The 25,747-nt window shown below is 56.1% G+C and overlaps 4 protein-coding genes across 11 annotated transcripts; 2 read left to right on the forward strand and 2 right to left on the reverse strand.

Annotated features, from left to right (window-relative positions):
- Window positions 1–275: 275 nt before the first annotated feature.
- Window positions 276–3,039, reverse strand: HIRIP3 (HIRA interacting protein 3). The gene is made up of 7 exons (XM_067706190.1): window positions 2,906–3,039; window positions 2,708–2,828; window positions 2,475–2,589; window positions 1,208–2,235; window positions 938–1,106; window positions 756–854; window positions 276–669 (listed from the first exon to the last, which is right to left on the reverse strand). Exons 1-7 carry the CDS (start codon window positions 2,968–2,970, stop codon window positions 506–508), a joined length of 1,761 nt encoding a protein of 586 aa, XP_067562291.1. The 5' UTR covers window positions 2,971–3,039; the 3' UTR covers window positions 276–505.
- Window positions 3,040–3,624: 585 nt separating this feature from the next.
- INO80E (INO80 complex subunit E) lies at window positions 3,625–12,449 on the forward strand. 4 transcript variants are annotated; one of them, XM_067706207.1, is made up of 8 exons: window positions 3,625–3,766; window positions 3,924–3,994; window positions 4,208–4,260; window positions 7,294–7,372; window positions 7,477–7,588; window positions 7,967–8,083; window positions 11,224–11,291; window positions 11,865–12,008. In XM_067706207.1, the coding sequence occupies exons 1-8, from the start codon at window positions 3,686–3,688 to the stop codon at window positions 11,872–11,874; spliced, it is 591 nt and encodes a 196-aa protein (XP_067562308.1). In that variant the 5' UTR covers window positions 3,625–3,685; the 3' UTR covers window positions 11,875–12,008. The 4 variants fall into 4 exon arrangements, with proteins under 4 accessions (XP_067562308.1, XP_067562305.1, XP_067562306.1 ...); XM_067706204.1 differs by lacking the exon at window positions 11,224–11,291 and having other exon boundaries at window positions 11,865–12,449; XM_067706205.1 differs by lacking the exon at window positions 11,224–11,291 and having other exon boundaries at window positions 8,018–8,083; window positions 11,865–12,449.
- On the reverse strand, window positions 12,146–17,645 carry DOC2A (double C2 domain alpha). Of its 5 annotated transcripts, XM_067706202.1 has the most exons (12): window positions 17,533–17,644; window positions 17,117–17,232; window positions 16,159–16,436; window positions 15,722–15,801; window positions 15,429–15,503; window positions 15,189–15,298; window positions 13,867–13,993; window positions 13,726–13,785; window positions 13,488–13,651; window positions 13,276–13,357; window positions 13,090–13,186; window positions 12,146–13,001 (listed from the first exon to the last, which is right to left on the reverse strand). In XM_067706202.1, exons 3-12 carry the CDS (start codon window positions 16,421–16,423, stop codon window positions 12,856–12,858), a joined length of 1,206 nt encoding a protein of 401 aa, XP_067562303.1. In that variant the 5' UTR covers window positions 16,424–16,436; window positions 17,117–17,232; window positions 17,533–17,644; the 3' UTR covers window positions 12,146–12,855. The 5 variants fall into 5 exon arrangements, with proteins under 5 accessions (XP_067562303.1, XP_067562299.1, XP_067562301.1 ...); XM_067706198.1 differs by having other exon boundaries at window positions 13,726–13,993; window positions 17,533–17,645; XM_067706200.1 differs by having other exon boundaries at window positions 13,726–13,993; window positions 17,085–17,232; window positions 17,533–17,645.
- Window positions 17,646–24,687: 7,042 nt separating this feature from the next.
- On the forward strand, window positions 24,688–25,431 carry C15H16orf92 (chromosome 15 C16orf92 homolog). Its single transcript, XM_067705232.1, has 3 exons — window positions 24,688–24,751; window positions 25,064–25,222; window positions 25,340–25,431. Exons 1-3 carry the CDS (start codon window positions 24,688–24,690, stop codon window positions 25,429–25,431), a joined length of 315 nt encoding a protein of 104 aa, XP_067561333.1.
- The last annotated feature ends 316 nt before the right edge of the window (window positions 25,432–25,747 follow it).

Raw genomic sequence — 25,747 nt, forward strand, 5'->3', positions numbered from 1 at the left:
TCTGTTTGTTTGGGGAACTAAGATCGCACATGCCACACAGCGTGGCCTAAGTAAATAAATAAAAGCAGGATGGTCAGAGGGGCCCACTGGTCAGGCTGGAGAAAGCAGCCACACTCTTTTTGAATCAAGCCTGGTGGCAGACTGGATGGCAGGGTCAGGAGGCTGGGACTTTCTTTGGAGAATCTGGGGGAAATTAAAGGGAACCAGATCAGGGGGACAGTGGCTACTCCTCAGCTTCCTGGACCAAAGTACAGGGGGTGAGAGTGGGGGACCAGTTTTGATGAGGTGATTCAAACACTCCTTTATTGAGTCTTCAAAAATAAATCCCTGTAAACACTTTACACTGGGAATGTGAAGCTGAGAAGTAGAATCCCAATAACCTGTGTCCCTGGGAGCTGCGAGTCTTCTCCGAAGAAAGCTGCTTCTGCTCTGCAGGCAGAGTTGGGGTGGGTATGCTGTATATGCTTTCTACAAGTGCAAAGTCCCTCCTGGGGACAGGGGGAGCTCAGTTGCTCTCGCCATCACTGCTGATGATGCCACGCATATGTGACCAGTCTGGGGGTGGGGGGCGGGGCCGCTCTTCCTCTGAGTCCAGGGTCCTGCAGTATAGCTCCCCTGGTGGGGCTGCTGCTCCTGCAGGGTTCCAGGCTGTGCGTCTGCGTGGCCGGCCTAGAGGGGATGAGAAAGCAGGAGATGAGTTGCCTGAGAAAGTCCATGCCCCATCTGCTCCTGGACAGTGGAAGGAAGCCCCTCACCTGAACCACTGATGATGTTGGTAATGTCCAAGGAGGCTACCTCAGCTGCCTCTTCCCGCTGCTCCTTCAGGGCCCGACACTTCTCTAAGGAAGGGTTACCTGGGGCAGAAGAAGCTCGTGATCCTCTCCTCCCCAGCAGCCAAGGCCTTCTCCTGCAGCCCCCAGGGCACGCCCAGCCTCACCCTTCATGCCCAGGGCTTCCAGTTCTGCCCGGAGAACACTCAGGCGTTCCTTGTGTGAACGGCAGGAGCCCAGCAGCTTCTTGTAGTTTCGATGAGCCCCACAGGCCCGAATGTAGCGCTTTAGCCTCATCACAGATGGGTGGTCCTCACCAGGGCGACCAGAGCCAGCCTGGCAAGGGAAGATAGCAGCTGAAGGCCAAGCCTTTTGGGCTTGAGTCAGGGTCTCCCTCTTCCTGGATGGTAGCCTCCCACCCCATCTTCAGCCCTCACCTTCCTGCCTTTATGTTCTGGACTGCCATCTGTGGAAGAGGAGGAGGAGCTTCGTGTCCTGCCTTTCTTGGAGCTCTTCTTGGAAGAGCGGTTCTTCCTCTCCTTCTTGGGGGTTCCCTCTGCCTCGCTGTCACTCACCTCCTTCTCCGAGTCACTTGCCTCACCATTGATACTGCCCACGTTGGCTGTCTTTCCAGTAGTTGGCGTCATCTTCCTCCAGCTGTCTTCCCCATCCTCCTCACTGCTTCCACTCTGCCTTTTCCCACCCTTCCACTGGGTCTTGTCTTTGCTCTTCCTCTGCACTAGGGGCTCTTCATCTTCCCCACTACTATTCCCACTGCCTGCTGCTGATCTTTCCTTCTGTTCCTCTCTGTCCCCCGGGGATCCCAGCAGTCTTGATGCCCTGCTTTTCTGCTTACAGCTCCTCTCCTCCAAAGAGGAGGACCTTTGACCTCCACTGCTCTGGGCTGTGAGTTTCCAATCCTCTTCTTCCTCTCTGTTCTCTTTCTTCTTGGCTAGGGTCTCCTCCTCCTCACTCTCCTTTTCACTCTCCTGGTGGCTTTTAGCTCCTTTCTTTCCCTTTGCCTTCTTTCCTGGCCCCTGGGCACATTCCTCACTGTCTTCACTCTCCTCCTTGGCCTGTTTCCTACTGGCTGAGGCCTTGCCTGGTGCCTGCTTGTTCTTTGTCCCAGGCTTCTTCCTAGTCCTGTCCTTGGACTCCTTTTCCTCCTCCTCCTTCTCTTCCTTTTTCTCATCTTCCTCTTCCTCACTGCTTTCTTCTTTCCAGACCTTACTCTTTCTGGCAGAGCCCTCTTCCTCCTCCTCACTGCTCCCCTTCACCTCCTCCTTCTCTAATCCCATTTTTGCAGTCAGGTCCCTCTGCTGTTCTTCCTCGTCACTGCTCTCCTCAATTGCTTTCTTTGAGGCTCGCTTTGGATTCTCATCCTCGGCTGGACTGACTTCTGCTGCCATCCCATTCTTTGCTGGGAGGCCGAAGCAGTCTGGACTGGAGGCTGCAGAGCTGGGCTCTGGAATGTGGAGAGAAGAGGAGGTTGGGACAGGTTCCTCCTGTCCCTTCTCCCTCCACTTGGGATTGGTTGCCTTGAATCCTGCTCTGATGGAGGGAAGGGCAGTAGGAAACAGCTCTCAGTCCACCCTGTTCCTGGCTCCTGACTCACGGGCCACGCGCCCTCACCTAAGGCCTTGGAACATAACACACGCACAATAAATACCTTTAACATGAACCAACTATGCACAAGGCACTAACCTGACTCCGAATTGAAACGGAACCTTTTTCTCGCTGGGTCACGGCAGGGGATGGGAGACCTCTTGGCCTTCTTGGCAACGTCGAGCCTCTTTTCCCTGCCACCCGCTTCATCCACCTGTGTGTGCATCAAGAGAGCATCACGTGTATCAAGGTTGTGTTCTGCCCCACCGCTCTCAGGCCCCTCCTCCACGGCCACAACCCCCGCCTGCGGTGGCCCAGGCTCGGGCCCACACCTGCATCTTCAGCAGCTCCTCCTCCACTAGCCGCTTCAGCGTCTGCTTCTCCTCGGGCTCCAGGTGGTCGCGGCCCGCGTGAGCCAAGAACCTCCGCCGCACGATGGAGTGCGTAAGCGTGCTGCGGAAACACGTGTCACGACGGAGTCCCTGTCCCGCCCCTACCCTTTACAACCCCGCCTCCAACCTCCGGTGCACCTGAGGTCCGGGCGGCCTTGGAAGAACCTACGGGTGAACTCCTGCATCTCATTCTCCCGAGCCATTTTGCTCCACCTGATACCGGCGGCTCCCGCCGTTTTTCTTCTCGGAAGAAAAACGTTTGACAGGAGCTTGCGCACGCGCAGTATCGTGGCGCCGTGAGGTGGAAGACCGTTGAGTATCCGTCACGGGCCGCTTGGACCCAAAACTTTGCGAGACAAAACTTGCCTTCCGCGGGCAGTTGGAGAGTCTCGCGGTTCCTTCCTTTTCTTAGAACGAATCTCTTCTGAAGGAGAATTCTCGTTAGAAACCGATTGGGAGCCGGCTACACCTTTGGATGTAACAACCCGGGACGCTGCCTCTGTTCGTGGTCACGGGCAGCAACTAGGCATCTGTGATTTTGAAAGACAGAAGGAAAAGGGCGTCCTCGCCAGGAGACTAGGAATCCGAGGAGGAATGCGTTCTCGTGGCTTCAAATCGCTAAGCACATTTCGAATCAGTAAGGGTGCCCTCCAGCGTCCGCCATCTTTGTGACATCATCGCGTCGCGGCGGCGCCATTTTTAGCGTATCCCCTGGAAGCAACGTTCCTTTCCCGGTATTCCCCGGGAGGGCAGCCGGTGTGGTTACGATTCCTAGGCGCGGGGCACGGTGGGAGTTGTAGTCCCAGCGGATACAGCCCAGCCGACTCTCCGGAAGTGGAGGTGGGAGAGGCCGGGCTGAGCCGGCTCGGGGTAGCCCGGCTCCCGGCCAGTGCTGGGGCGCTTCTCCCGGGGCAGGTCATGAACGGGCCGGCGGACGGCGAAGTGGACTACAAGAAGAAATACCGGAACCTGAAGCGGAAGCTCAAATTCCTCATCTACGTGAGTGCTGGGGTGGTGAGGCGGTGGGGGGTGAGGCCTGGCGCTCGTAAGACTTCAGTTTACCTGTGTGTGAAGAGAGTAGGGTGAGCTGTGGCCGGCGTCCGGGCTCCATTTACGGACGGCCGTTGGCTCAGCTCCCACCTTGCCGGTAATACAGGAACACGAGTGCTTCCAGGAGGAACTGAGGAAGGCGCAGAGGAAATTGCTGAAGGTGTCCCGGGACAAGAGGTGAGACACGTTGAGGGGAGGAGGGAGGCCAGCGGGTGATGTGGCTCCTGTGGACCTGCATTCGGACCCCATCCTGGAATGGGCCACAAATGCATGATAACTGCCTCGGGGCTGTTGTGAGGCTCCAACAGGCCAGCTGGAAGGGACGAGGGCCCAGGAGAACATTGCAGAGATGGGAGTAAACACTCTTGTTCTCTCCGCCCCCTCCCTCAGTTTCCTCCTAGACCGACTTTTGCAGTACGAGAACGTGGATGAAGACTCCTCTGGTGAGCAAGGTCGTGAAAAATTGGTGGAGGACATGCTCCTGGCACTCCAGCAAGCTTCCTGGGCCCTCCCTTTAGGCCGCGGAGGCCAATACAGCCTCCAGTGGTTCTTAAGCCTAGTCGCTTGTCGTCCTCCTCACTATTCTTTCACTCAAGTATGACTGAGTATCTGCTGTATTTCAGGCAGTGGGCTTTGCACAGAGGATACAGTGGTAACCAAGATGGATAAAGCCTCTTGGAATTTGTATTCTCGTTGGGGGTAGTAAGTAAGCAAAGAAATAAACTAGAATTTTAGATTTGAAGAAGAAAATCAGGGTTACGTGGTAGGGATTGGAGTAGAACGGGGGTTGATAAACTTTCTCTGTAAAGGGCCAAGTAATAAGTATTTTAGGCTTTGCAGAATGTACAATTTCTGTTGCGCCTATACAGCTCTGCCTTTGTAGTGCAGAAACAGCAATAGGTGAGTTGTAAATAAGTGAGTATGGCTGTGTTTCAATAAAACTTTATTTATGAATACTGAAATTTGAATATCATAAAACTTTCACGTCATGAAATATTTTTCTTCGGAGTTTCTTTTCCCCCAACGATTTAAAAATGTAAAAGCCGTTCTTAGTTACAGACCATACAAAAGTAGATGGCAGGCAACATCTTAATAAAGAATTCAAGAAAGGCTTTTTTCAGGAAGTAATGTTGGAGCTGGGACCTAGATAAGAAGAAGATGTGAAGATGAGTGAGAGATTTCCCACAGAGGGAGTCACAGATGCAGATTCCCTGAGGTAAAAACGTACCAGGTTTTTTGAGGAGAAGGGATGAAGCACATAAAGCACTGTTCTCAAACTTTTTTTGAGCACCGTTTACAACCAATAATAGATTTTACATCGTGACCAACCCCCACGTACTTACTTGCTTATAAAACAAAATTTAGTGAAATAATGTTAAGAGCCCTATATGCAGTTTGTTCTGATACTTTTTAGACTGATTTTTTTTTTCCATTTAGTGCTCGTTGTAAATCAATAAGTTGAATTTGTGACTCACTATTGGGTTGATACCCACAATTTGAAAAAGTCCTAAGGTGGGCCTTTGTGGCCCAGTTTTTCTCATAAGCCATGTCACATGCAATCACCTCTCTCCATGGTGTCTAGTGCAAGGGTCAGCAAAAAGCTAGCCAGATTGCTTGTTTTTGTTTTATTTACTTATTTATTTTTGGCTGCGTTGGGTGTTCGTTGCTGCGCGCGGGTTTTCTCTAGTTGCGGCGAGTGGGGGCTACTCTTCGTTGCGGTGCGCGGGCTTATTGCAGTGGCTTCTCTTGTTGCGGAGCACGGGCTCTAGGCGCGCGGGCTTCAGTAGTTGCGGTTCACGGGCTCTAGAGCGCAGGCTCAGTAGTTGTGGCACACGGGCTTAAATGCTCCACGGCATGTGGGTTCTTCCTGGACCTGGGATCGAACCCATGCCCGCTGCATTGGCCAGCGGATTCTTAACCACTGCCCCACCAGAAAAGTCCCTAGATTGTTTGTTTTTGTAAATAATGTTTTATTAGAACATTGAACACCTATTCATTTACATATTATAGGAAGGCAGTGGATGAGGTCAAAGAAGTAGGTAGGAGCCAACTCATGTAGATCATGGCAAAATATTTGGCTTTCATTCTAGCTTCTCATTGCCTTCGTGTTCCTTCCTGGAGGTCTTTCAGTTAACTTGCTTTTGGAGGGGGACTTCAGGATAGGAGGCGTGAGGGAACCCAGCCTGTTTATGATCAGAGTGGGATATAGCTGAGAAACAAGAGCCAGAGACATAAGCCACCACTTATCTCCTGGAGAAGCCCACAGTGTGGTCAGGGAGACACCCATATATGACAATGTCCTAGCAGAGTGAGGAGAGCCGTGACCAGTGAGAGTAAAGGGTTCTGGAAGAGTCAGCCATCAACTGGGCCTGAGGGATTCTGGGAGACTTTTCAGAGAGGTGGCATTTAATCTACTTCTCTCTTTTTTTTTTTTTTTTTTTTTTGCGGTACGCGGGCCTCTCACCGCTGTGGCCTCTCCTGTTGCAGAGCACAGGCTCTGGACGCGCGGGCTCAGCCGCTCCGCGGCATGTGGGATCTTCCCGGACCGGGGCACGAACCTGCATCCCCTGCAGCGGCAGGCGGACTCCCAACCACTGTGCCACCAGGGAAGCCCTAATCTGCTTCTTAAAGGATCTATCTGAGCAGAGAAATCGGGAATAACGTATTTTACGTGTAAATGGTTATCTGTTAAGTGGATGATGGGCCTTCTAGGTAGAGGCACAAATCTGGGAAATGAATTTTGGTTTTGAGAAAATAGGTTGGTGTGATGTGAAGAATACAGTTTGGTTGGGAGACCAGAAGGGTGGGTTGGGGCTATATTAAGAAGCACTTCAAATGCTTCCAGGCATTGGGAAGGATGTGATCAGTTTTGCCTTTTATGTTGTTCTGTCCTTGGGGAGGACAGTGGGTGGCAGGAGAGGTGAGATTGCTTAGCAGGTGATTTTGACATGGTGCTGACCTGACCTCGTGACAGTTGGAATGGGGAGCAGTGAGTGAAGGTAGGAGAGATTTGAGGGGCAAATTACCAGGACCCTGCATATGTGGAGTGGGGCAGAGGTAAGCTCTGGACAGCTTAGGCAAATAAGGAGAGAATAGCATAAAATGGTCAGGAGTCAGAGGCCTGGGCTCAAGTCCCAGTCCAACACCTTCCTTTCTGAGCCTCCGTGACTGCATCTGAAAAGCGGAGGTGACGTCTTCCCTTTCCTCCTTGGATAGTTCCGAAGACAAGGAGAGGCAGTGAATGTCAAGCACCTGTTCAGAGCCTGGCACGTAGAAAATGCTTGACAGTATGTTACCAGGGAGGAGTCCAGGCAGGAATTAGGTCGTAAAGGACATTTTAAGGAAGCTGTGGGCCTCCCCAGAATACACCTGTGTGCCCTTCAGATTCCCCAGAACCCTTCCGTAGAGTTGAGATTACGCCCCTCTGGGGTAGACAGGGACTCCCACCCACTACTTACCAGCCCTCCCCCTCACAGACTCAGATGCCACTGCATCTTCAGATAACAGCGAGACAGAGGGGACATCCAAGTTGTCGGACACGCCAGCCCCTAAGAGGTGAGAAGAAGCCATCATTCTTCCCTGGAGGGTGGGGGGTGGGGGTTGGAGAGGGTACCTGGGCTGCCTCTTGCCTCTGACCCCCTCCCCTGTCCTTTCTCCAGGAAGAGAAGCCCTCCGCTGGGGGGTGCCCCCTCCCCCACCAGCCTCTCCCTGCCTCCTTCAACAGGGTTTCCCCTTCAGGCCTCTGGGGCCCCCTCCCCATACCTGAGCTCGGTGAGTTGGGGTCAAGGGTGGGAAATGGTCAGATGCCTGGGAATAAGGTGGGCATCATTTGGGCAGAGGGTCCAGGCCTCAGGGTGAAGCCAGCCCAGCACCAAGAACATCTGTCTGGGTGTGGCCAGCAAGCGTGCCTCGGAGGGGTGTGAGTCGGGGCTGCCTACTTCTCTCTGGTGTAGGAATGGGGGACAGACGTGACTGAGGAGAGGAGACCCCAGGACACAGTCCTGCTGCTGTCCCCTCCCGTCTGTTCTCAGGAGCCACACTCATCACCATCTCTTGTTTTTCCATTCTTCCTCCTGTTTGCATTTCTTCCTTCTACCCCCACCCCATCCACTCCATTTCCCATCTCCATCCCCTCACTCCCGCCTGCAGCTGGCTTCCCCCACCTACCCCCCATTCCCTTCTGACTACCTGGCCCTGCAGCTGCCCGAGCCCAGCCCCCTGAGGCCCAAGCGGGAGAAACGGCCCCGCCTGCCCCGGAAACTCAAGGTACCCTGTTTGGGGGACGTTAGGGAGGGGCCAGAACGGCAGGACAGCCACCTGAGGGAGGCTCAGGACGGCTGGGGGCCTGTCCGAGAACGTTGAAGGGCTGATTTGGGGCTGCTGCTGGGGACCCAGCCCAGGGTTAGGCGCTGAGGGGCGGGTCCCAGAAGTCCTGGCTCCCAGGCTCCCTGTGAGACCAGTCAGGGCAAGCCCAGACTCGGGGAGCTCAGAGTGAAGGTGGCTGGGGGCCAGGCTCATTTTCACAAGTGTTCTGTATTGCCAGGCAGCCCCCAAGGAGGGGCAGAGTTGTGGGATCTAGAATCAAGTCAAGGTTGCACCACTTAGAAACCATGTGACCGTGACCCTCTAGGTCTCAGATTGTGTGTCTGTAAAGTGAGTGATCAAACCACGTGTAATCAGCCAGTGTTGCGGAGCGTCTACTGTGTACCAGGCACTGTGCTAGGTGCTGCAGATACAATAGCGAACAAAGCAGAAATCCCTGCTTTCATGGAGCCCATGTTCTCGAAGGGTAGGCAGGAAACAAGCAAGATAAATAGGTAACAATGTAGAAAAATAGATTCAGGTAAAGAGCGTGGGAAACACCAGAGTACGTGGGGCTGATGTTTACAGTGGGGTGGTCAGAGACTTAAATGAGCAAAGCCCTCTGGCTCTCTGCAAAGTGTTTCATTCAGGAAGAACCAGCACAGGGGCCCTGGGGGTGGGTACGTGTTCGGCTTCTTCAAGGACTAGGAAGGAGGCCAGTGTGGTCGGAGGAGAGTGAGAGGGAGAGTGACCAGAGAGCAGGTCAGAACAGCACCTGAGGGGCAAGGCTGTGGAGGGCCTTGGAGGTATTGGGAAGTTTTTGGCTGGTACTGTGAGTGAAACGGGAGCCACTGGAGAAGGTGGGGCAGAGGGGCGTCTGATCTGATTGACATGTTAAGAAAATTGCTTGACACTGCAGTGAATAGGCTGGTGGGTGGGGGGTCAGGATGGAAGTGGGGATACCAGTGAGGAGGCTCCTGCGGTCAACCAGGCAGCAGGGGGAAGAGTGAAAAGTGGGTGATGGGTCTCTTTCAAAGAATGAGCCCCAGGAAGAGCCGTGTGGGCTGTGAGAGAGAGGGGCGTTGAGGGTGACTCCAGGGGTTTTGGCCTGAGCAGCCAAAGAAGTGGCCCTTTTCTGAGTCGGGGAGGACTGTGGGAGGAGCAGGTTTGGGAAGGAAGGTGAGTTTGGCTTTGGATGTCTTGAGATGCTGTCTGGAAATGTCAACGAGACAACTGGGTGACGTGAGCCTGGGCCGCACGGGGGCCGTATTTGGAAGTCACGGGCAGGGAGGTGGATGGCGAGGAGAAGAGGTCTCTGCACCCTGAGCCCTGGGAGAGATGAGGACACGGAAGGCACAGTGCCCTTCCAGCTCTGAGTCAAAGTGAAATAAGGACCGGGCTGGCAGCTCTCAAGTTGGGTGGACTGTAGACTCGAGACTCTGGAGCCAGAGGTGGAACGGGAGCCCTGCTTGTGGTTAGGAGTGTGGGTTCTGGAGTTCTAACCCCAGCTCTGCCACTTCCTCCCGCGTGACCGTGGCCCTTGAGCCTGGAAGATGAGTAGCTAATGGGTGACGATACTGCTCAGCTCCTGCTTCACGCTACTTGGCAGGGGTTCTGCTTCCTGGGCTGGGCGGACTGGTGGAGAAGGCACGGGCCAGAGAAACCTGGAGCAGAGCGTGGAGGCGTGGCGTGGGGTGCGCTTGGCAGTTCAGGACTCTGAAGTGCTGGCTCCTGACCCAGAGGCGTGTCAGTGAGCTATGTTAGGGGCAGGCAGGGGAAAAGGGCCCAAACCAATGGCGGTGCATGGGGGAGGGGATAAATCAGGGACGGCCTCAAAGAACAGGTGACACTTGAGCCCAGGGTGAGATTTGGATATTCAGGCTGAGGCGGTTGTGGAAGGAAGGGGGGGACGCGGCAAAAGCGGTGTTTGGGCTGGAGCCGGAGGGGTGAGAGCGAACAGCGTAGGAAGGATAGGGTGGGTCAGGTCATAGAAGGCTGGGTGTCCTATGAGGAGAGTGGGGGTCCCTGAAGTTTCTGGGTGTGGTGGTGTGAGGAGAGGGGAGGGGACGCTGTGAAGACTGAAGCAGGTCAGTCAGGAGCCTGGGCCTCACCCGTTTTAGCTGGGTTTCCTCCACGCACTCGCCGTGCGACTTGGGCGCGTCATTTAACTCTCAGAGCCTCCGCTTGCTCCTCTGTTCGGTGGGGTCGTTGTGAGGATAAAATGAGTTAAGAGGGAGAAAACACTTAGCCTGGTGCCTTGTCCCTAGTACGCCACAGATAAGCATTCACTACCGTGGGTCACGCTGAGGAGGCCATGAAGTCAGTCCAAGCAGGGGTAGTACATGGGGCCTCGGGTAGGTAATCAAGAGGTGGTGGCCAGAGGAGGGGGACAGTCATGCCACCGGCCTTTTCAGTCGTGCGTGTGCATCTGCTCCCGTGTGTGCACATGAGTGCCTGGTACTGGGTGCAAGGGTGCTGTTCAGAGCTGGGCTTCCTGTCATCCATCCTGGCAGACCCCAGTCGCCCGAGGTACAAACCCACTCTGGCCCTCCATGCCACCCTAGGAACAGCGGCGGTGAGGGGGCCACCTTGAGAAGCAGAGAGTAGGCCACAGGGGCCCGAATGTGTTAAGGCAATCAGAAGGGCCACTGTGAAGACTACTGCCATCCCCGCACCCGGGGCCAGACTGGACACTGCCTGGTGGGGACCTGGCAGGCCTGTGCCTTCAAACCTCCATTTCCAAGCCTCCGTTTCCTCCTCTGGCTGATGACCTCTCCTCCCTTCCAGGGTGGTCGGAATGGTGAGAGATCATTAATGGAAGTCACCTGGCACATACTAGGTGCTCAGTTTGTGCCTACAGGCAAAGCAGGAGGCCCACAGATCTCTGGGAAGATTCAGAAGGACCTGGCAGGGGTGGGACTGGAGGGTTGGGCAGGACAGAGGCCACTTCCCAGCCTCAGAGCACAAAGCAGGACCTTTGACAAATAGAAAAGGACAGTCCAGGTGGAAGGACTGGCCTGTTCTCAGGCACTGCCTGTCCTGAGGGCAGCGAGGAGCCGGAGGCCCCCGAGTACAGGAGTGATGCGCTCAGGTCTGTGTTCTAGAGAGCTTACTCTGGCTGCAGTGCGGAGGAGGAGCTGGATCTGGGAGAGGCTGAAGGCAGGGAGTCCAGGTGAGCTGAGAGGAGGGCCTGGCCTAGGCCGGTGGCTCTGGGGATCCCGAAGAGGGGCCCCTCCCAGACACAAGAGGTAGAAGCCTCGCACGGCCGGGGGTGAAGACCTTTGACACCCTCCACCGAACCAGTGAGCCCTGCAGGAGGAGGAGGGAGAGGAGGCCAGTGTGGCAGGTGGTACTGGAGGTGCCCAGAGGCGGGCAGGCAGGCACTCCAGGCTGGCTCTGGCTCTGGCTGCTATCCCAGGGGCAGCCACAGTGCCTGACTGGCAAGGGCAGGGCCCGGCCTTTCCCTCCTGGTTTCCCATGAGACTCTCTCCACTGCCACCCTCATCAGCACTTCCATCACCAACCCTCACCCCCACGCACTTGCTGGTGTGAGACTCTGCAGGGCTGAGGTGGGGCAGGCTCCCTGATTCCAGCCGTGGCTGGCCTGGCTGTGTCCATTACCCCTTGAATGAGCCTTTGCCCCCTTGCCCATCCCCTGGAACTGTCTTAAGGGGCAGTGCCAGCCTCCTGGAGGTCCCAGTGCCTCCCTGACAGGCCCTCCCTGTGTTTCTCCCCGCTGCTGCAGATGGCGGTAGGACCCCCCGACTGCCCCGTGGGAGGGCCGCTGACCTTCCCAGGCCGGGGTTCTGGGGCCGGCGTGGGGGCAGCCCTGGCCCCACTGCCCCCACCCAAGATGCCTCCCCCTACGATCCTGAGCGCCGTCCCTCGGCAGATGTTCAGCGATGCAGGCAGCGGGGACGACGCCCTGGACGGGGATGATGACCTGGTGATCGACATCCCGGAGTGAACCCCTCTGCCTGACCCCCTGCCCAGCGCCCTCTGTGTCAGCACACATGAGCCCCCAGCTTCCGCAGAGACGTTTATTGACGCCCGGTTGCCATGCTGTGGCCACTGACACAATCAGAAAAGGCGTAAACATGCATGAATGTCCCCCAGAAGGTGGGCCCTCTCCAGGGAGGGCAAGGGCCCTGCCTTCACATCCCAGCCCAATCCAGGGGACAGTTATTTAAATGAGTGGGCCAGGAGCATCTGCCACCTCTCAGAGAGGCAGAGACCCTGTGGTGGCCCCCCACTTAAAAGGGCAGCTGTACAGGGCTCGGTGGTGGTGGTTTTTTTAATGAAGATTCTGCATTAAAGGAGTGCCTCTTTTTGTGTGTGTCATTTTCATTTTTGGAAACCTCCTCCTCCAAACCCCCCCTAATCCGACCTCCTCCCTGGAGGGGAGGGGGCCGGGCAGCCTGGAGAGGCAGGAGAGAGGAGCAGCAGCCGGGTCCTTGGGGCAGGGGCACTGTGGGATCCCCCCTGCAGGTGTGCTCTGGATGGGTGGTTTGCATATTTGTCTGTTGTAGCGAGTCAGGCAGGAGGAAGTTTGCATATGTGAATATAGATCTCCACAGTCCCTCACAAGAAGACAGACCCACGGTCACGGAGACACGAAACAAGACAAGTAGTGCGGGGTGGGGCCTCCACCCCGTGTAAACGTGCAACACACTCGTGCGAAGGCTGCCTACTGGGCCCAGCCCTGAGGGCCCTGTGCTGGGCGGCCGCTGTCCTGCTCAGGCCGAGGGCAGGGCTCCGGCTGCCGGGGGCAACTGGCTGGTCAAGGTGTGCCAGCGCTCCAGAGCTGCGTCCGGCTGCTGCAGACAGTCGCTCCAGTGCTTCCGGGCCTCTCTCCGGGCGCCTGGCCCCAGGGCCACGCCACCTGGGAGCAGTAGAGGCAGGCAAGATCAGGGCCGGGCTCACTGCCGGGCTGCCCTCCATCAGCACCACCCAGCAGGCTCCTCCCTCACCGATGAAGTCGTTGGATTTGCCAATGTCATAGTCCCAGACTGTGACTTCCAGAGTCTTGCTGGCCAGAGTGGAGAGCTCCATCTCGTAGAAGAACTCCTGGGACAGGGCAAGCGACACCTTCCATGAGGCTCTGCCCCCACTCCCAGCCCCAGCCCCGCTCGATTTCTGGCCTCTGCCCCATTTACCTCATTAAATTCCGGGTTTAGAGTCTTCTTCTTCACACGTGTTTTGTGCTTGGATTTCTTATCCACGTCTGGCCTCAGGTACCTGCCGAGGGGGAGGAGGGACGGGTGGGGCAGCAGGTCAGTCAGGGACAGGCCAGGCCCAGAAGAGGACGGGGCTGGTGGCAAGTCCCTGGGGAGGGGAGGGTGGGCCTCGGGGCAGGGCGAGGGCTCACGTCTTGACGTAGGGGTCAGAGTAGCCGTTGACGTCCATGGCAGCCAGGTGGGCGCAGCGCACGATGCCCACCAGCAGCCCGCGGCGCCGAGAACTATAGCTGAGGCTCAGCAGGATGCGCCCGCGCTCTTCCAGCAGCCCAGGCCCCTGCTCCACCTGCTCCAGCTGCCAGCAGACGCGGGCGTCAGCCGGCACCCTCACCACCTCCCGCCCAGATGCGGTCCCTGTGGGTGGCTCACCTCCTTCAGGTAACAGGAGATGCCCCTCAGCGCCACAGACATGGAAGAGGGTGAAGCCAGCTGAGGGGGCAAAGAGAAAGTTCTGGAAACCTGATCTCCCCAGGGCCCCCTTCCCGTGGTACCCCGCAGCCTGGCACAGACCGGGACCTGGCGCTCAAGGCAGATGTTAAAATGCTTCTTCTGTGAAGGCTTGAGGCGGCGGAGGGGTACACGGATCTCCCCGATGAACTCGTTGTGGCTCAGCTTGTCTTCATCACAGACGGAGATCCTGGTAGGGAACTTCAGGGTCAAGGCCCCCTGGGGTACTTGAGCCCCACTCCAGTTTGGGAGAAAGGTCCTCCGACTGAACTCTGAACACTCGAGGCTGGTCCCAGCTCTGCCCTAAATACTCTACACCTCACTTGTAAAATGGGCTGTCTCAGGGCTGTGTGGGGAGCACCAGGCCTGGAGCTGGGGGAGGATGTTTTGATTTGCCCTGTTCCTCTGCGCCTCCCTTTCCAGCTGCCCAGCCTGTCCCCGGCCCATCAGGACCTGCTCGGCTCCTTGAGGAAGCCCTCACAAACCTTGGGAACGCGACCACACACACACACACACACACACACACACAGCCTCCATTCAGGGCCTGGGGACAGGATCCAACTGAACATGCACAGGGTGTGCACTGGTGGATGTGGGTCACGGGTCCAGGATGTAAGAGCTAGAAGGGCCTGAAGGAGCCTTGAGCAGTTGGACCAGGAGCGCATACCTCCCCCTAGAGCCCCTGTCCTTTCCTGTGTGGAGCAGGGAGCCAGCCTGGGAGAGACTCATGAACCCAGCAAGTAAGAGATTATTGCTTTTACTTCCATCCGTCTCGGTCTGCAGCCCCTTTCCCTGCCTTCTGCTGTGACACTCTCGAGCAGCTGTGTCATGCAGAGGTGTTCAATTCCCAGCTCTGCCACCTAGCAACCACATGACCTTGAGCAAGTCACTTAACCTCCCTAAGCCTCATTCCCGTTTCTGTCGCTTGAGACTTCACTCCTTAGAGATGTTAGGGAGACAAGGGCAGCAGAATGGGCAGACCTCTGCTGCATAGGTCTGACTTAAGTTGGGGCTCTGAGAAGGGGTCTCAGTGAGCAGGGAAAGATTGCAGGAGGAGGCAGAGCCTCAAATGATGAGTGGGATTTAGGCCGGCAGAGAGAGGAAGCAGGAAGAGACACGACAGGCAAAGGTCAGGAGATAGGAACCCGACCAGTCGCAAGAGGGCGGTCCTCTGTTGGAGGAGCAGTAGGAGCTATTTGGAGGGCAGGAACCCAGGGGAACATTCTGGCCTGCTCCCGAAGGGGACAGGGAGCCACTGATGGTTCTAGAGCATCCGAGGGCTTAATGGGAGGTGGGTCGACCAACCAAAGAAGGTTCCAATGACAGTTGTCCCCAAGGAGGTGCTGAGCTGGACTCGTTGGTAACCGGGAGGACAGACCCCTCACCTGAGCACCTTGTGGGTGATGTCATCATCTGTGATTCCGCTGTACGTCAGGTCCTCATTCCACACGGGATTCAGCGTGTTCCTCTGAGTCTTAGTTTTTAGCTTATTGGCCTTAGGTGTGGGGACGAAGCGTTCACAGTACATGTCCCCCAGACCCACAGAGGCTGGAGGCAGACGAAGGTTGGGGGCACACCCACAAGCTGGGTCAGGCTGGGGGGCGAGGGTAGGGGGAGGCCGTTACCTTGCAGGCTCCAGGCAGCAGGTGCAGTTTGACGTAGGGGTCGGCCAGGCCATTGAAATCCATGGGCTTGAGCCCCTGGGGAGGAGGGGAGGGAAGAGGGCTGTGAGGTCCCAGCCTGCCCACCCTCCCTCCCTCTCTCTCTAGTGTGGACCCTTGGGGGCGGGAGAGCCAAGATGGGTGCTGGGAGAGGAGCAGGAGTCAGGCCTGGGGAAGGGAAAGGAGAATGGAAACGCACCCCTCTCGGGGTAGGAGGCAAACAGGGCCAGGGCTCTCGGGGGGCAGGGAGTACCCACCTTGGCCCTGAGGATACTACAGTGCAGAGTGCAGGAAGCCTGGTCGTAGAGAAGGTCAAACTCCAGCGTGCCCAGGGCGGCTGGAGAAGAGGGAAGAGGTAACCTGAGTCCGTGCGTAAAGACAGGTGTGTGTGAGAGACAGGTGGGCAGGCCTGCTACGTGTGCCAGCTGTGAAGGTTTGTGCGTGTCTGTGCCTGTCAGCCTGCTTGTGTGTGCACGTCTGGGTCCCTGGCTGGGCTGCAACTGGTGCTCTGTGGGTGGTTGAGTGTCTCAGCAGAAATATTGAATATTGAGCCTAGCTGAACCTGTAATCTCCACTGACTGCAGCTGTGGTGGCGGTGCCCGCCGCCTCCCCACCCCCAGCAGGGCCCCATCCCCTTCCCACAAGCCTGGAGGCCCCCATTAGCACCCTGGGCCCTTCAAGCCCGCAGACTCACTGGTATCATCCGAGTCATAGCTGTCCACCTCAGCTCCATCCTCGGGCGTGGTGGCCCCAAGGAGGGCTGCAGGGGGTGCCAGGGCCAGGGGGCCCAGATGAGCAGGGGCCTCTCCGAAGCCCCCGCCACCCCCTTCAGGTCCTGGTCCCCGGCGGGGGAAGTAGTCAGAGATCTGGCGGATGGGCCGGATGGGCCCCGGGCACACGTTGATGGCCATGTGCTCCTGGATGTTGATGGTCATGCGGTCGCCCCTGCGGCCCCTCATGCAGCACCCCTGGCTGGGGGAGGGAGGTTCGAGAGAGCTTGAGCCCGGGGCTGACTTCTCAAACCTACCCGTCTGCTGGCTGAGGGCCAGGCGGCACCCGCCAGGGTCTGTGGGCCCTCACTGGCCTCCCTTCCTAGGTGCTGAGGGAGAGGGCAGCCTGTGCCCGCTGACGGGCAGGCAGAAGGCCTGGGCCCTCTAGACCCCAAGCTGTGCTCCATGGGGCTGGGCTGCCAGCCCACTCCCCCCAGATAGGTCCTGGCTCCACCTCAGCCTTGCCCACTTTCCTCTAGATTGTCCCTCTGTCCTCTTCCCAGCGCCAGCCCCTCATTCTGGGCTTCTGTCTGCCCTGGGTCCTCTACCCTGAAGCTGCCCCCTAGGCCCCCTCCTCTGTCTTTCTGAGGCTCTGACTATCCTTCTGCACCAGGCGCCTGTCTGGTCTGGGGATCACCCACCTCTTAGGTTTTCACTTCCCACTGTCCCTTCGTTCAGCCCCAGGATCTGCCCGCCTGCCTGGGCCCCCATCCGCTGCCATCCAAGGTGAGGACCCCTGCCTCAGATGCTTCCTCCTGAAACTGGCTCTCCAGAGGAGCCAGAAATTACAGCCTCCGGAGAGCTAAACACCCCCAGGGGCACACACAGGCTAACACACACTCACCCTCACCCTCTCGCCCCCGGCAGCCCAGCCCCCTGCACCTGTCTCTGCGCCTCCAACAGGTGCCCAAGCACTGGGGGGCCAGCGGGTGCGAGCTGGGCGGTGGCAGCCGGCGATTCCCAAGGCGGCCGGCGAGAAGAGCGCCGAGTCCGGCAGTCTGAGCCGAGAGGGAGGGAGAGCAGGAGAAAGTGCGGGGAGGAGGGGGTGAGCGAGGTGGAGGCGAGGATGCAGCCGGCGCAGGCGGCGCGGGGCGGGGAGGGGCGGACGGAGGCTGGGGAGGGGGCGGGACTCTCCCGCCGGCGCCCGCCCGGGCACACTTAGGAGCGCACACGGGTGCACACACATTCACAGGCAGGCTGACACACGCATCTTGCACGGACACTCCCGCGCACACGCCTGTGCCCACGTGCGCACACCACAGTCATGCACAAACCCAGACACGCGCTGGCACACTCACCCAGGAGAACTTCGCACACACAAGCTCGCAGACACACGGGCTCCCTGCGCCGCCAGGAACCCACAGTGAGAACTGCCCGGTGTTCCCCAACTCCTCCCCGCGCCGCCCCCGCGCCGAGCCGGCGGAGCCTCCCTCCGCCCCTCTCTCCTAGCTTCCCTCCCGGGTCTCCAGGGCAGACCACCGGCCTGGTTGCCATGGCGACGCCGGCTCCTCCTCCCTCCCCGCCCCCTACCTCGCGCGTCCTTATGCCCCTCCTCCGCAGAGAGCGTTTGGAGGAGGGGGGGAGGGTGTCTGGCCCTCCCCTACCAAATATCCGTAGGGGCGGGGCCTGTGGGGGCGGGGCTTAGAGATCCGCAGTGACCCAGGAACGGGCTGGGGAAGGGGGTCTGATCCGCCTACGGTCCCAGGTTTGAAATCTCGGGGTCTCGGACCCTGGCTGGGAAACCTGAGAGTCTGAGGCCTGAGGCTGTGGCCTTCCCCCCACGCCTCCTTCCATTAGTTGTTCAGGATTCTCTCCTGTGACCCAACCCAGCCCCCGAGGGTCCAAGTCCCCTTCTCAGGGATGGCATCTCCTTTGCGAATCCGCCTTCCCTCACCCTCCCATCTCCAGTTGTCCTTCAGGTGGAGCGGAGCGTGGGGTTTCGCTCTGAATGCCTCAGAGCCCTGCAGGCCTTCCTCCGCTCTCTGCTGTCTCTCACCTGAGCCCTGTCACCTGCCTGTCAGTCTAACTCCAGCCTTTGATCTTGGCTCTCCTTTGTCCAAAACTTGCCAGCCCCCAATGACAAAGTCCTCACAGTGACCTGATTCAAGGCCCTTCAGCCCAAGACCCTGACTTCTCTAATCTCATCCCCCGTGCTCATCTTGCTGGCTCTCAGGACCATTACTTGCGGTTCCCAGAACACACCTGGATCTCTCAGACCTGTGGACCTTTGCTCATACAAGTTCCTCAGCCTGGAAGATCTTTCCTTTCTTCAGGGGTCATCCTGGACCCCCTCTTCCTAAGAGACTTACTGGAACATCTCCCCACCCCCAGCCCAGCCCCCAGCTTCCAGTGCTGTCTCTGGTTTGTCATGTCTGTTTCCATTTCTGTCTCCCCCACTACTGGGGAGCAGAGGCTGCCGCATGCTAGGCCTGGCACTAGTTTGGCATCACTAAATATTGTGATTTTAGGTTGCATAGCAATGTGAATATACTTAACATTGCTGAACTTTGTGCCTGAAAACAGCTAAGATACAACTATTCATTCATATGTGTATTTTTAGCCCAATTTTTTTAAAGTAATAGAAATGTAAAACCAAACTATGCTGAGATACCACTTGTCACCCATCAAATGGTGAAATTCAAAGCAAATGTTAACACACAGTGTTGGTGAGGCTGTGAGTAAATGGGCACCACCTCTGTAGCTGAAACGGAGCAGGACCCTAGGTCTTTGCCCCTCCGTGTCCTCAGCCTGCCTTTTGTCTGTGGGAAAACTTTAGCCAAACAATAAGTTTAGGGCTTTCCTGGTGGCACAGTGGTTAAGAATCCACCTGCCAATGCAGGGGACACAGGTTCGAGCCCTGGTCCGGGAAGATCCCACGTGCCGCGGAGTAACTAAGCCCGTGCACCGCAACTACTGAGCCTGCGCTCTAGAGCCCGCGAGCCACAATTACTGAGCCCGCGTGCCGCAACTACTAAAGTCCTCGTGCCTAGAGCCCGTGCTCCTCAATGAGAAGCCACCGCAATGAGAAGCCCGTGCTCCGCAACGAAGAGTAGCCCCCGCTAGCCACAACTAGAGAAAAGCCCACAGTGCAGCAACAAAGACCCAATGCAGCCAAAAATACATTAAAAATTAAATAAATAAATAATTTTTTAAAAAAAGAATACGTTTGATCAGAGAAGTGAGAAAATGCAGAAACAAAGGAAAACAGCCCAGCAAGACTAAATAATAATAGTTTAGTCATTAAGCATAGTTAAGGACCCTTAGTTCCTTCTCAAGGGCTATAGATAATATTCTGAGCCATCTCCCGTGAGCTGTCTTGTAGATACTGAAACCCGCACCAGGTGGAAGAAGTTAACTACATGATGCCCGGACTGTAGCCATGACATAAGCTCCCACAATTCCAAGAACTGGCCTCCAAGAAATGGGAACAAATCAACCCTGGAACTAAAGACTAACTGTACTTAAAACAATCAAGATGACACTGATCAGACCACCGCAGGACCAATTTCAACATGACTGTCAGAGCTGACTGTGCTGTTCCTGCATGTAGCCCCCTCCCTCCATCTATAAAAGCTCTTGCCCACTGATTGTCAGTGGGGGGGAGTTGCCCTTTGGACAGGAGTCCACCCTCCCCACTGGTTGCCAGCACCCAAAATAAAGCAAACGTTCCTCTGCACCAACCTTGCTCCTTTATTGGCTTTTGCGCAGCAAGCAGCCGGACCCCACTTTCAGTTACATAGCCACTGTCAGACTCTTTGATCCAAAAAATCCACTTCTAGGATTTGGCCCATGAGCAAAATAATAGAAGTTCAAGGCTATTAACGGCAGCATGTCTTCAATGGCAAAAGACTGGAAACAACCTAAATGTCCACGACTGGTTCAATCAGTTATGAGAATTTCACACAGTGAAATAACATGCAGCCATGACAAGAAAGAGGCCCTTTATGTGCTTGTACAGAATCATCTTCACAATCTCATGGTAACTGAAAAAGCTAAGGTAAGGAGGCGCATGAATGGAATGCTGCCATTTGAGGGGAAAAAAAAAAAAGCGTTTATATATGTTTGTTTATTTGCGCATAAATTATTCCTGGAAGGCTGCACAAGAAAGTGGTAACTATGGTGACCTCTGAGGAGGCTGCTGTGAGGCAGGGGAGGGCAGGAAGAGGATTTATTTTGTACCATGTGCATATGTTACCTACTCAAAAGAATACACTAAAATAATATCTTTTTTTAGATAAAGGCAACCATTAGGTTTCCTCTGAGGTTCTCCAGGATAAGAAAGGAGGAGGCAGGACTAAGGGAGACACCGTCCAGGAGCGGGTGGGTTTGGGGAGAGGCAGACCTGGGCCTGCAGTAAAAGGAGGGGCGAGCTGGGCAAGAAGCCCAGCCCTGCTTCCTGCACTGCTTTCTTCTTCTGGGGTTTAGCTCAGGCCCAGCAGCTCACCTCTAGAAAGCCTTGTTGCACGAAGGCAAGGATGAGGCTGGAGTTCCAGCCAGTCGCGGGGGAAAATACAGACAGTTCTGAGCCCTGGTTTGTCCAGAGGTGGAAAGGCTTTTCGTCCATCCATTAAGCCAGTAAGTATTTACTGAATACTTATTCTATACTGTGGTGCTAGGGCTACGACCAAGGCCAATGATCTCTGGCTTTACAGGCTTGTAGGGGAGACAGACAAATACACAGACAACTCCAGTGCAGTCAGACTGATGTGGTGACAGGGCATGGTCAGAAAACTCAGGTTCACTTCCCAGGGGAAGTGTCGTCTCAGCTGTGACCTGGAAGATGAGGAGGAATTACTGGGTCAAGTTGGGGCAAGAGTGTCCTAGGCAGAGGTGTGTGCAAAGGCTGGGGTGTGCCGAGGAAGGGAAGCTCGGGAAAACCCGAGGTGGGTAGGTAGACAAGAGTGTCGCAGATCAGGGTAAGAAGTTCAAAATAACACAGGAGGCAAGGGAAGCCACTGGAGGGTTTTAAGTAGTGGATCCACGTGTTCTGGTCTGTTCTCGCTTGGGGAAGAGGGAATAGAGATCAAGCAGTCCATAGGTCGTTGCAATAAGCCAGATGAGACATAGGGCTGGCTTGAATGAAGGGGGGCAGGGCGGCACTGGAGGGGAAGGGAAGTGGATGGATTTGAGATTTAGGTTGGAGATGAGCCAACAGGTCTTTTTTTTTTTTTTTTGACTGCACGTGCCATGTGGGATCTTAGTTCCCTGGCCAGGGATCGAACCTGCGCCCCCTGCAATGGAGGCAGGGAGTGTTAACCACTGGACCTCCAGGGAGGTCCTAGCCAACAGGTCTTGATTATGGGTTTGTCAGGAGAGAAATAGGGAGGGGTTTGAGACGATTCCTAGGTTTTTGTGTTGAGCCGAGCATCTAGAGGAATAGTGAGCCCATTTGCTGCGATGGAAAAAAGGCGCAGGTTTGAGATAGGAGAATCAAGAGCTCCATTTGGGATCTATTGAGTTTGAGATGTTTTTGGACATACAGAGCCATGATGCAGGAAGTTGGGTAGGGGAGTCTGGAGGAGAGGAGAGGGCTGGGCTGGAAATATACATTTGTGAGTCATCAGCGTATAGATGGTATTTAAAGCCATGCGACTGGATGAGATCACCTAGGGAGAGAGGGTATAGATAGAAAAGAGAAGGTCCAAGCCTGAGCAGCTCAGAGGAGGAGGAGTTGAGAAAACTGATGAGTGTGGCCCCCATGCCTGGAGGCAGGATGCTGACAGACAGAACCAACCATTAGATGACAGAAGTAAAAAGAGAGAAGTGATCGTTAGATGTGGCAAGTTATGGGGTCATTGGCAGACCTGGCCAAAGTGGCTTCAGTGCAGTGGGAGGGACAAAGCCAGGTCTGAAGGGTTTGAAGAATACACTAAAGGTGAGGGAGCGATGACAGCAAGTGTAGACAGCCCCTTAGGGATTGTCTGTCTATACTCTGAACGATGTGCATCCCTGAGTTCTCTCCCCTGTGGTCCCCGCAGGCAGAGACCATGCCCTGGTGATTTCTATCTAAGCCATAAATGGAGCCCAGCACATAACAGGAGCTCAATACATTTATTTAATCGTTGGATGAATAAATGAATGGATAATTCACTGCTTGTGTCCAAAGGGCCTTTTCTTTTTTTTGGAAAAGGGGAATTCATTTATTAAAGAAAAGTCATCTGCGAGTTCTACTTAAGTTAGTACCCTTGACGTTAACACTTTGGATTGAAACATGCCATCTTTCAAATAACAAATGGACTCTACAAGCAGCGCTTACAGGTCAATCCAAGTAGCGTTTCAAGAGCCCAGAGGGACACTGGAGGGAGGTGACCCCTTCCCGGGGTGACGACCTTGTCTGTAAACACTGTCAGAGGCTAGAGGCACGGCTGAGCACGCTGCCGCCACAGAGGTTTTTCAGCAGGAAGATCCAAGCACGAGTGTGGCCTGGGCACCCAACACCCAGGGTGGGGCCCCCTCCGGCCCGCCCTTCTCCGCTCCCCAGCCCAGGGCACCCCGGGGTCTGTCCGCTCTTCCCAGCCCTCGGCTGGGAAGTAAGAGGCCGCCCTCCTGGACCCCGCGGCTGGAGCACGTGGCCTACGTGCAGTTCAGGGTCTGGAAAATGCGGGAGATCTGCAGCATGACTGGGCCCGTCTCGGCATCGTTCATCCACTGGGTGCTGTTCAGCGGGTTCTCGAGCATGTCTTCAAATGTCAGTAAGATTTTAGGGTTGGTCAGGCCCAGCTGCACCACGGGGTTATCCAGGATGGCCTGAAACAGGCTGTCGCAAAGGGCCTTTTCTGGTAGAGAGGACAGCAGTGTTCTTTTGAGGCAACGGAGGAAACTACCAAATCTACTCCAAAGGCTAAAGGCTCTGGACCCCTTCTCTCAGGACCCCATCTCCCAGCTAAGGCCCCAAGGGCAGCTGCATGCAGACTTGGGGAGGGGGCCCTGGGCCAGAGCCAGGAACCAGGTTGAGTCCCTGCTGCCCTTCACATGCCTGCGTCATTGGGTAAATCACTTCCTCTTTCTTAGAAGAGATAAGTGTAGGGAAAAGAGGCCCACAGGAGCCAGTCCTGCAGGAGGCCCCATAGATGTTAGTCTGTCTCCTCTTTCCCCCCCTTTTTTTCTTTTTGTGCCTTTTCCTTGTTTGGGAAGTAGAAGCTGACCCTGACAAGTACCTCCCAGGGTTGCTGCGAGGAGAATGGTTGGGTTGTCCCTGAGGATCGGAAAGATGAGGGGTACGAATCCAGTGGAGGAAGGAGCCTCCTTCCGTAGGACAGAGGACCTCATACACGCCACAGACACATGCCTGGTGTGGGGCATGTCATGGAACTGGGACTGTCAGAGGCTGCTGAATAGGCAACTGTGTAATAAAACCAAGGAGACCCTGAAGTGTCCTTGGGCTTGGGTGGGGCGGGACACATGTGTGACAGACAGGCCCACCTTCCAATCAGAAGGGAGCTAATTCTTAGCCACTGGTTGGGGGGGCAAGAGGAGTGAAAGTGGCTGTTGGGAAGTGACAAATAAGGGAAAAGCAGAAACTAGAAAGGGTAAATGGGATGGCCCTTGGGGGAGCCCACCCAGAGAGGGGTAGCCTGTGAAGGCTCTGTGCATGACCAAGAGACCTGCCCCGAGATGGGCCGGGGGACTTCCTCTGACAACCCCCATGCCTGCAATACCTTTCCCTGCAGCACCTGATACAACCTGATGGGATGAGGCGGGAGGGCCTGGAGCCTGGGAGCTGTGCCTTCCTTGGGCAAGAACAGGGAAACAAGCAGGCAGGCATAGACACTGCTGCCACCTAGTGGAAATGCCTGTTATTTGTCTAGGTTGCTAACCCCAGGGTTGTCCTCAGCTGAGCACTACGAGACAGAGTTTGGGCATGGGGGAGACCCCTGTGCCCCTGCATTTGAGGACACGAGGCAGGGGGTAGGCTCAGGGAGGAGGATACATGCCATTGGGAAGTGTGTGTTGCCCACATCACTTTGCCCATCTATGCCTTGTCTCCCTCTTCTATAAGATGAGGGCAGCAGTACCTACCTCATAGGATTTTATGATGGTTAAATGAGTCAGTCCATTTAAAGTACTTGGCATAGTAGCAAGTGCTCAATAAATGCTATCTGTGGTCAATCCAAGGGGTAAGTGGAGATGTTTAGGCCTGTCCCCCCTCCCCCCGCAAATCCACTATGCCTGCTATACGAATGCAGCTTTCCTTAGTCCCGGCTTTCAGCAAGATTGCCCAACCAAGTCCCCCTATCTGTAAATCCTGGGGCTTCCACTGTTATTGTTCTATCATCAGCATCAGCCCAAAGGCTCTGTGGGTCCCAATCCCTTCCCGTTGGATTCGGAGGCTTGGGGGGAAGGATTCCAGATCCTAGCACTTTCTCTCTCCCCTCACCCTAGAGTGTGTGATCAGAATGGCTCTGGGCGGTGACATCACAGAGCCCTCACCGCATCACTGGAGTGGAAGGGTGATGAGGCCGTGGCAGTGGGCGCAGGTGTGGATGTGGCTGGCTGGGCTGGGAACCGTAGAATCAGGTGGGAAGCTGTCCTGGGAACAGTGGGAAGGAGGAAGGCTGGGGTGTGGGGTTCCTGCCCCTGAGAGGCTGGGAGGCCAAGCCTGGGCTTTTCTCTTTGCTCTCCATGCTTCTCTCCCATCCTCCCTGTTTGGCGTGGGTCCTCTCATGGAGAGCTCAGCTGACCCTCAAGAAGTTCCTGGAACAAAATCAAGGCCCTCCACAGCTGTACTAGGGCTCTGTGGCCTGGCCAGGCCCTGGGTCTGCCTCAGCCTCTTGGGTGGGGGGCACGGGTCTGTTTGGCTCTTTCATAGACTTTGCTCTGGGTCCCCAGCACCCATCCTGGAGAATGCCAAGGCCTTGGCCCGGGGAGCAGAGTCTCCACTCTTCCTAGACAGACCTGACTTCTTTGATTACCCAGACTCGGACCAAGCCAGGCTCCTGGCCCTGGCCCAGTTCATTGGAGAGAGACCTGTCATCTTTGTTAACTCAGGTATGACCCAGCTTGAGAAGGGGCTGCCCTCCTTGACGGGGCCTGGAGGACAGCTGCCCTTGGCCCTTCGGTTGGAGGTGAGTCCAGGGCCCCTGCCTCAACCTCACTGTCTAGCAGGCTCCGACTCCATGCTCTTCCATCACATCCTGGTGGGCGCTCTGGTGGTGGCCTTCATCTTCCTGCTTTTCCAGTTCTGCACACACATGTAAGGCCTGTCCCCCTCCCCAAGCCCCGCCCACCTCAACCTTCCTTGGGAGAGGCTGAAGGACCCAAAGCCCAGGGAGGCGGTGGTGGCGTGACCTCCCACCTCTGATCTCCACACCCAATAGGAGCTGTGAGAAAGGGGCCTAAAAAGCCGGATGGACGAGGGCCCTGGACTCTGCCCTGAGTGCCCATACCCGCCCTCCTCTCCTGCTGATGAATAAAAGTCCTTGCTTCTTTCTCCCTGACTGCTCAGCGACCCAGGCCGGGGGCCCTGCCCTGTCCTGCGGTCAACCAGTCATTGTGCTTTCTATCCCCAGGCGC

The sequence above is a fragment of the Pseudorca crassidens genome, chromosome 15 (assembly GCF_039906515.1).
Source record: "Pseudorca crassidens isolate mPseCra1 chromosome 15, mPseCra1.hap1, whole genome shotgun sequence".
NCBI classification, from domain to species: Eukaryota; Metazoa; Chordata; class Mammalia; order Artiodactyla; family Delphinidae; genus Pseudorca; species Pseudorca crassidens.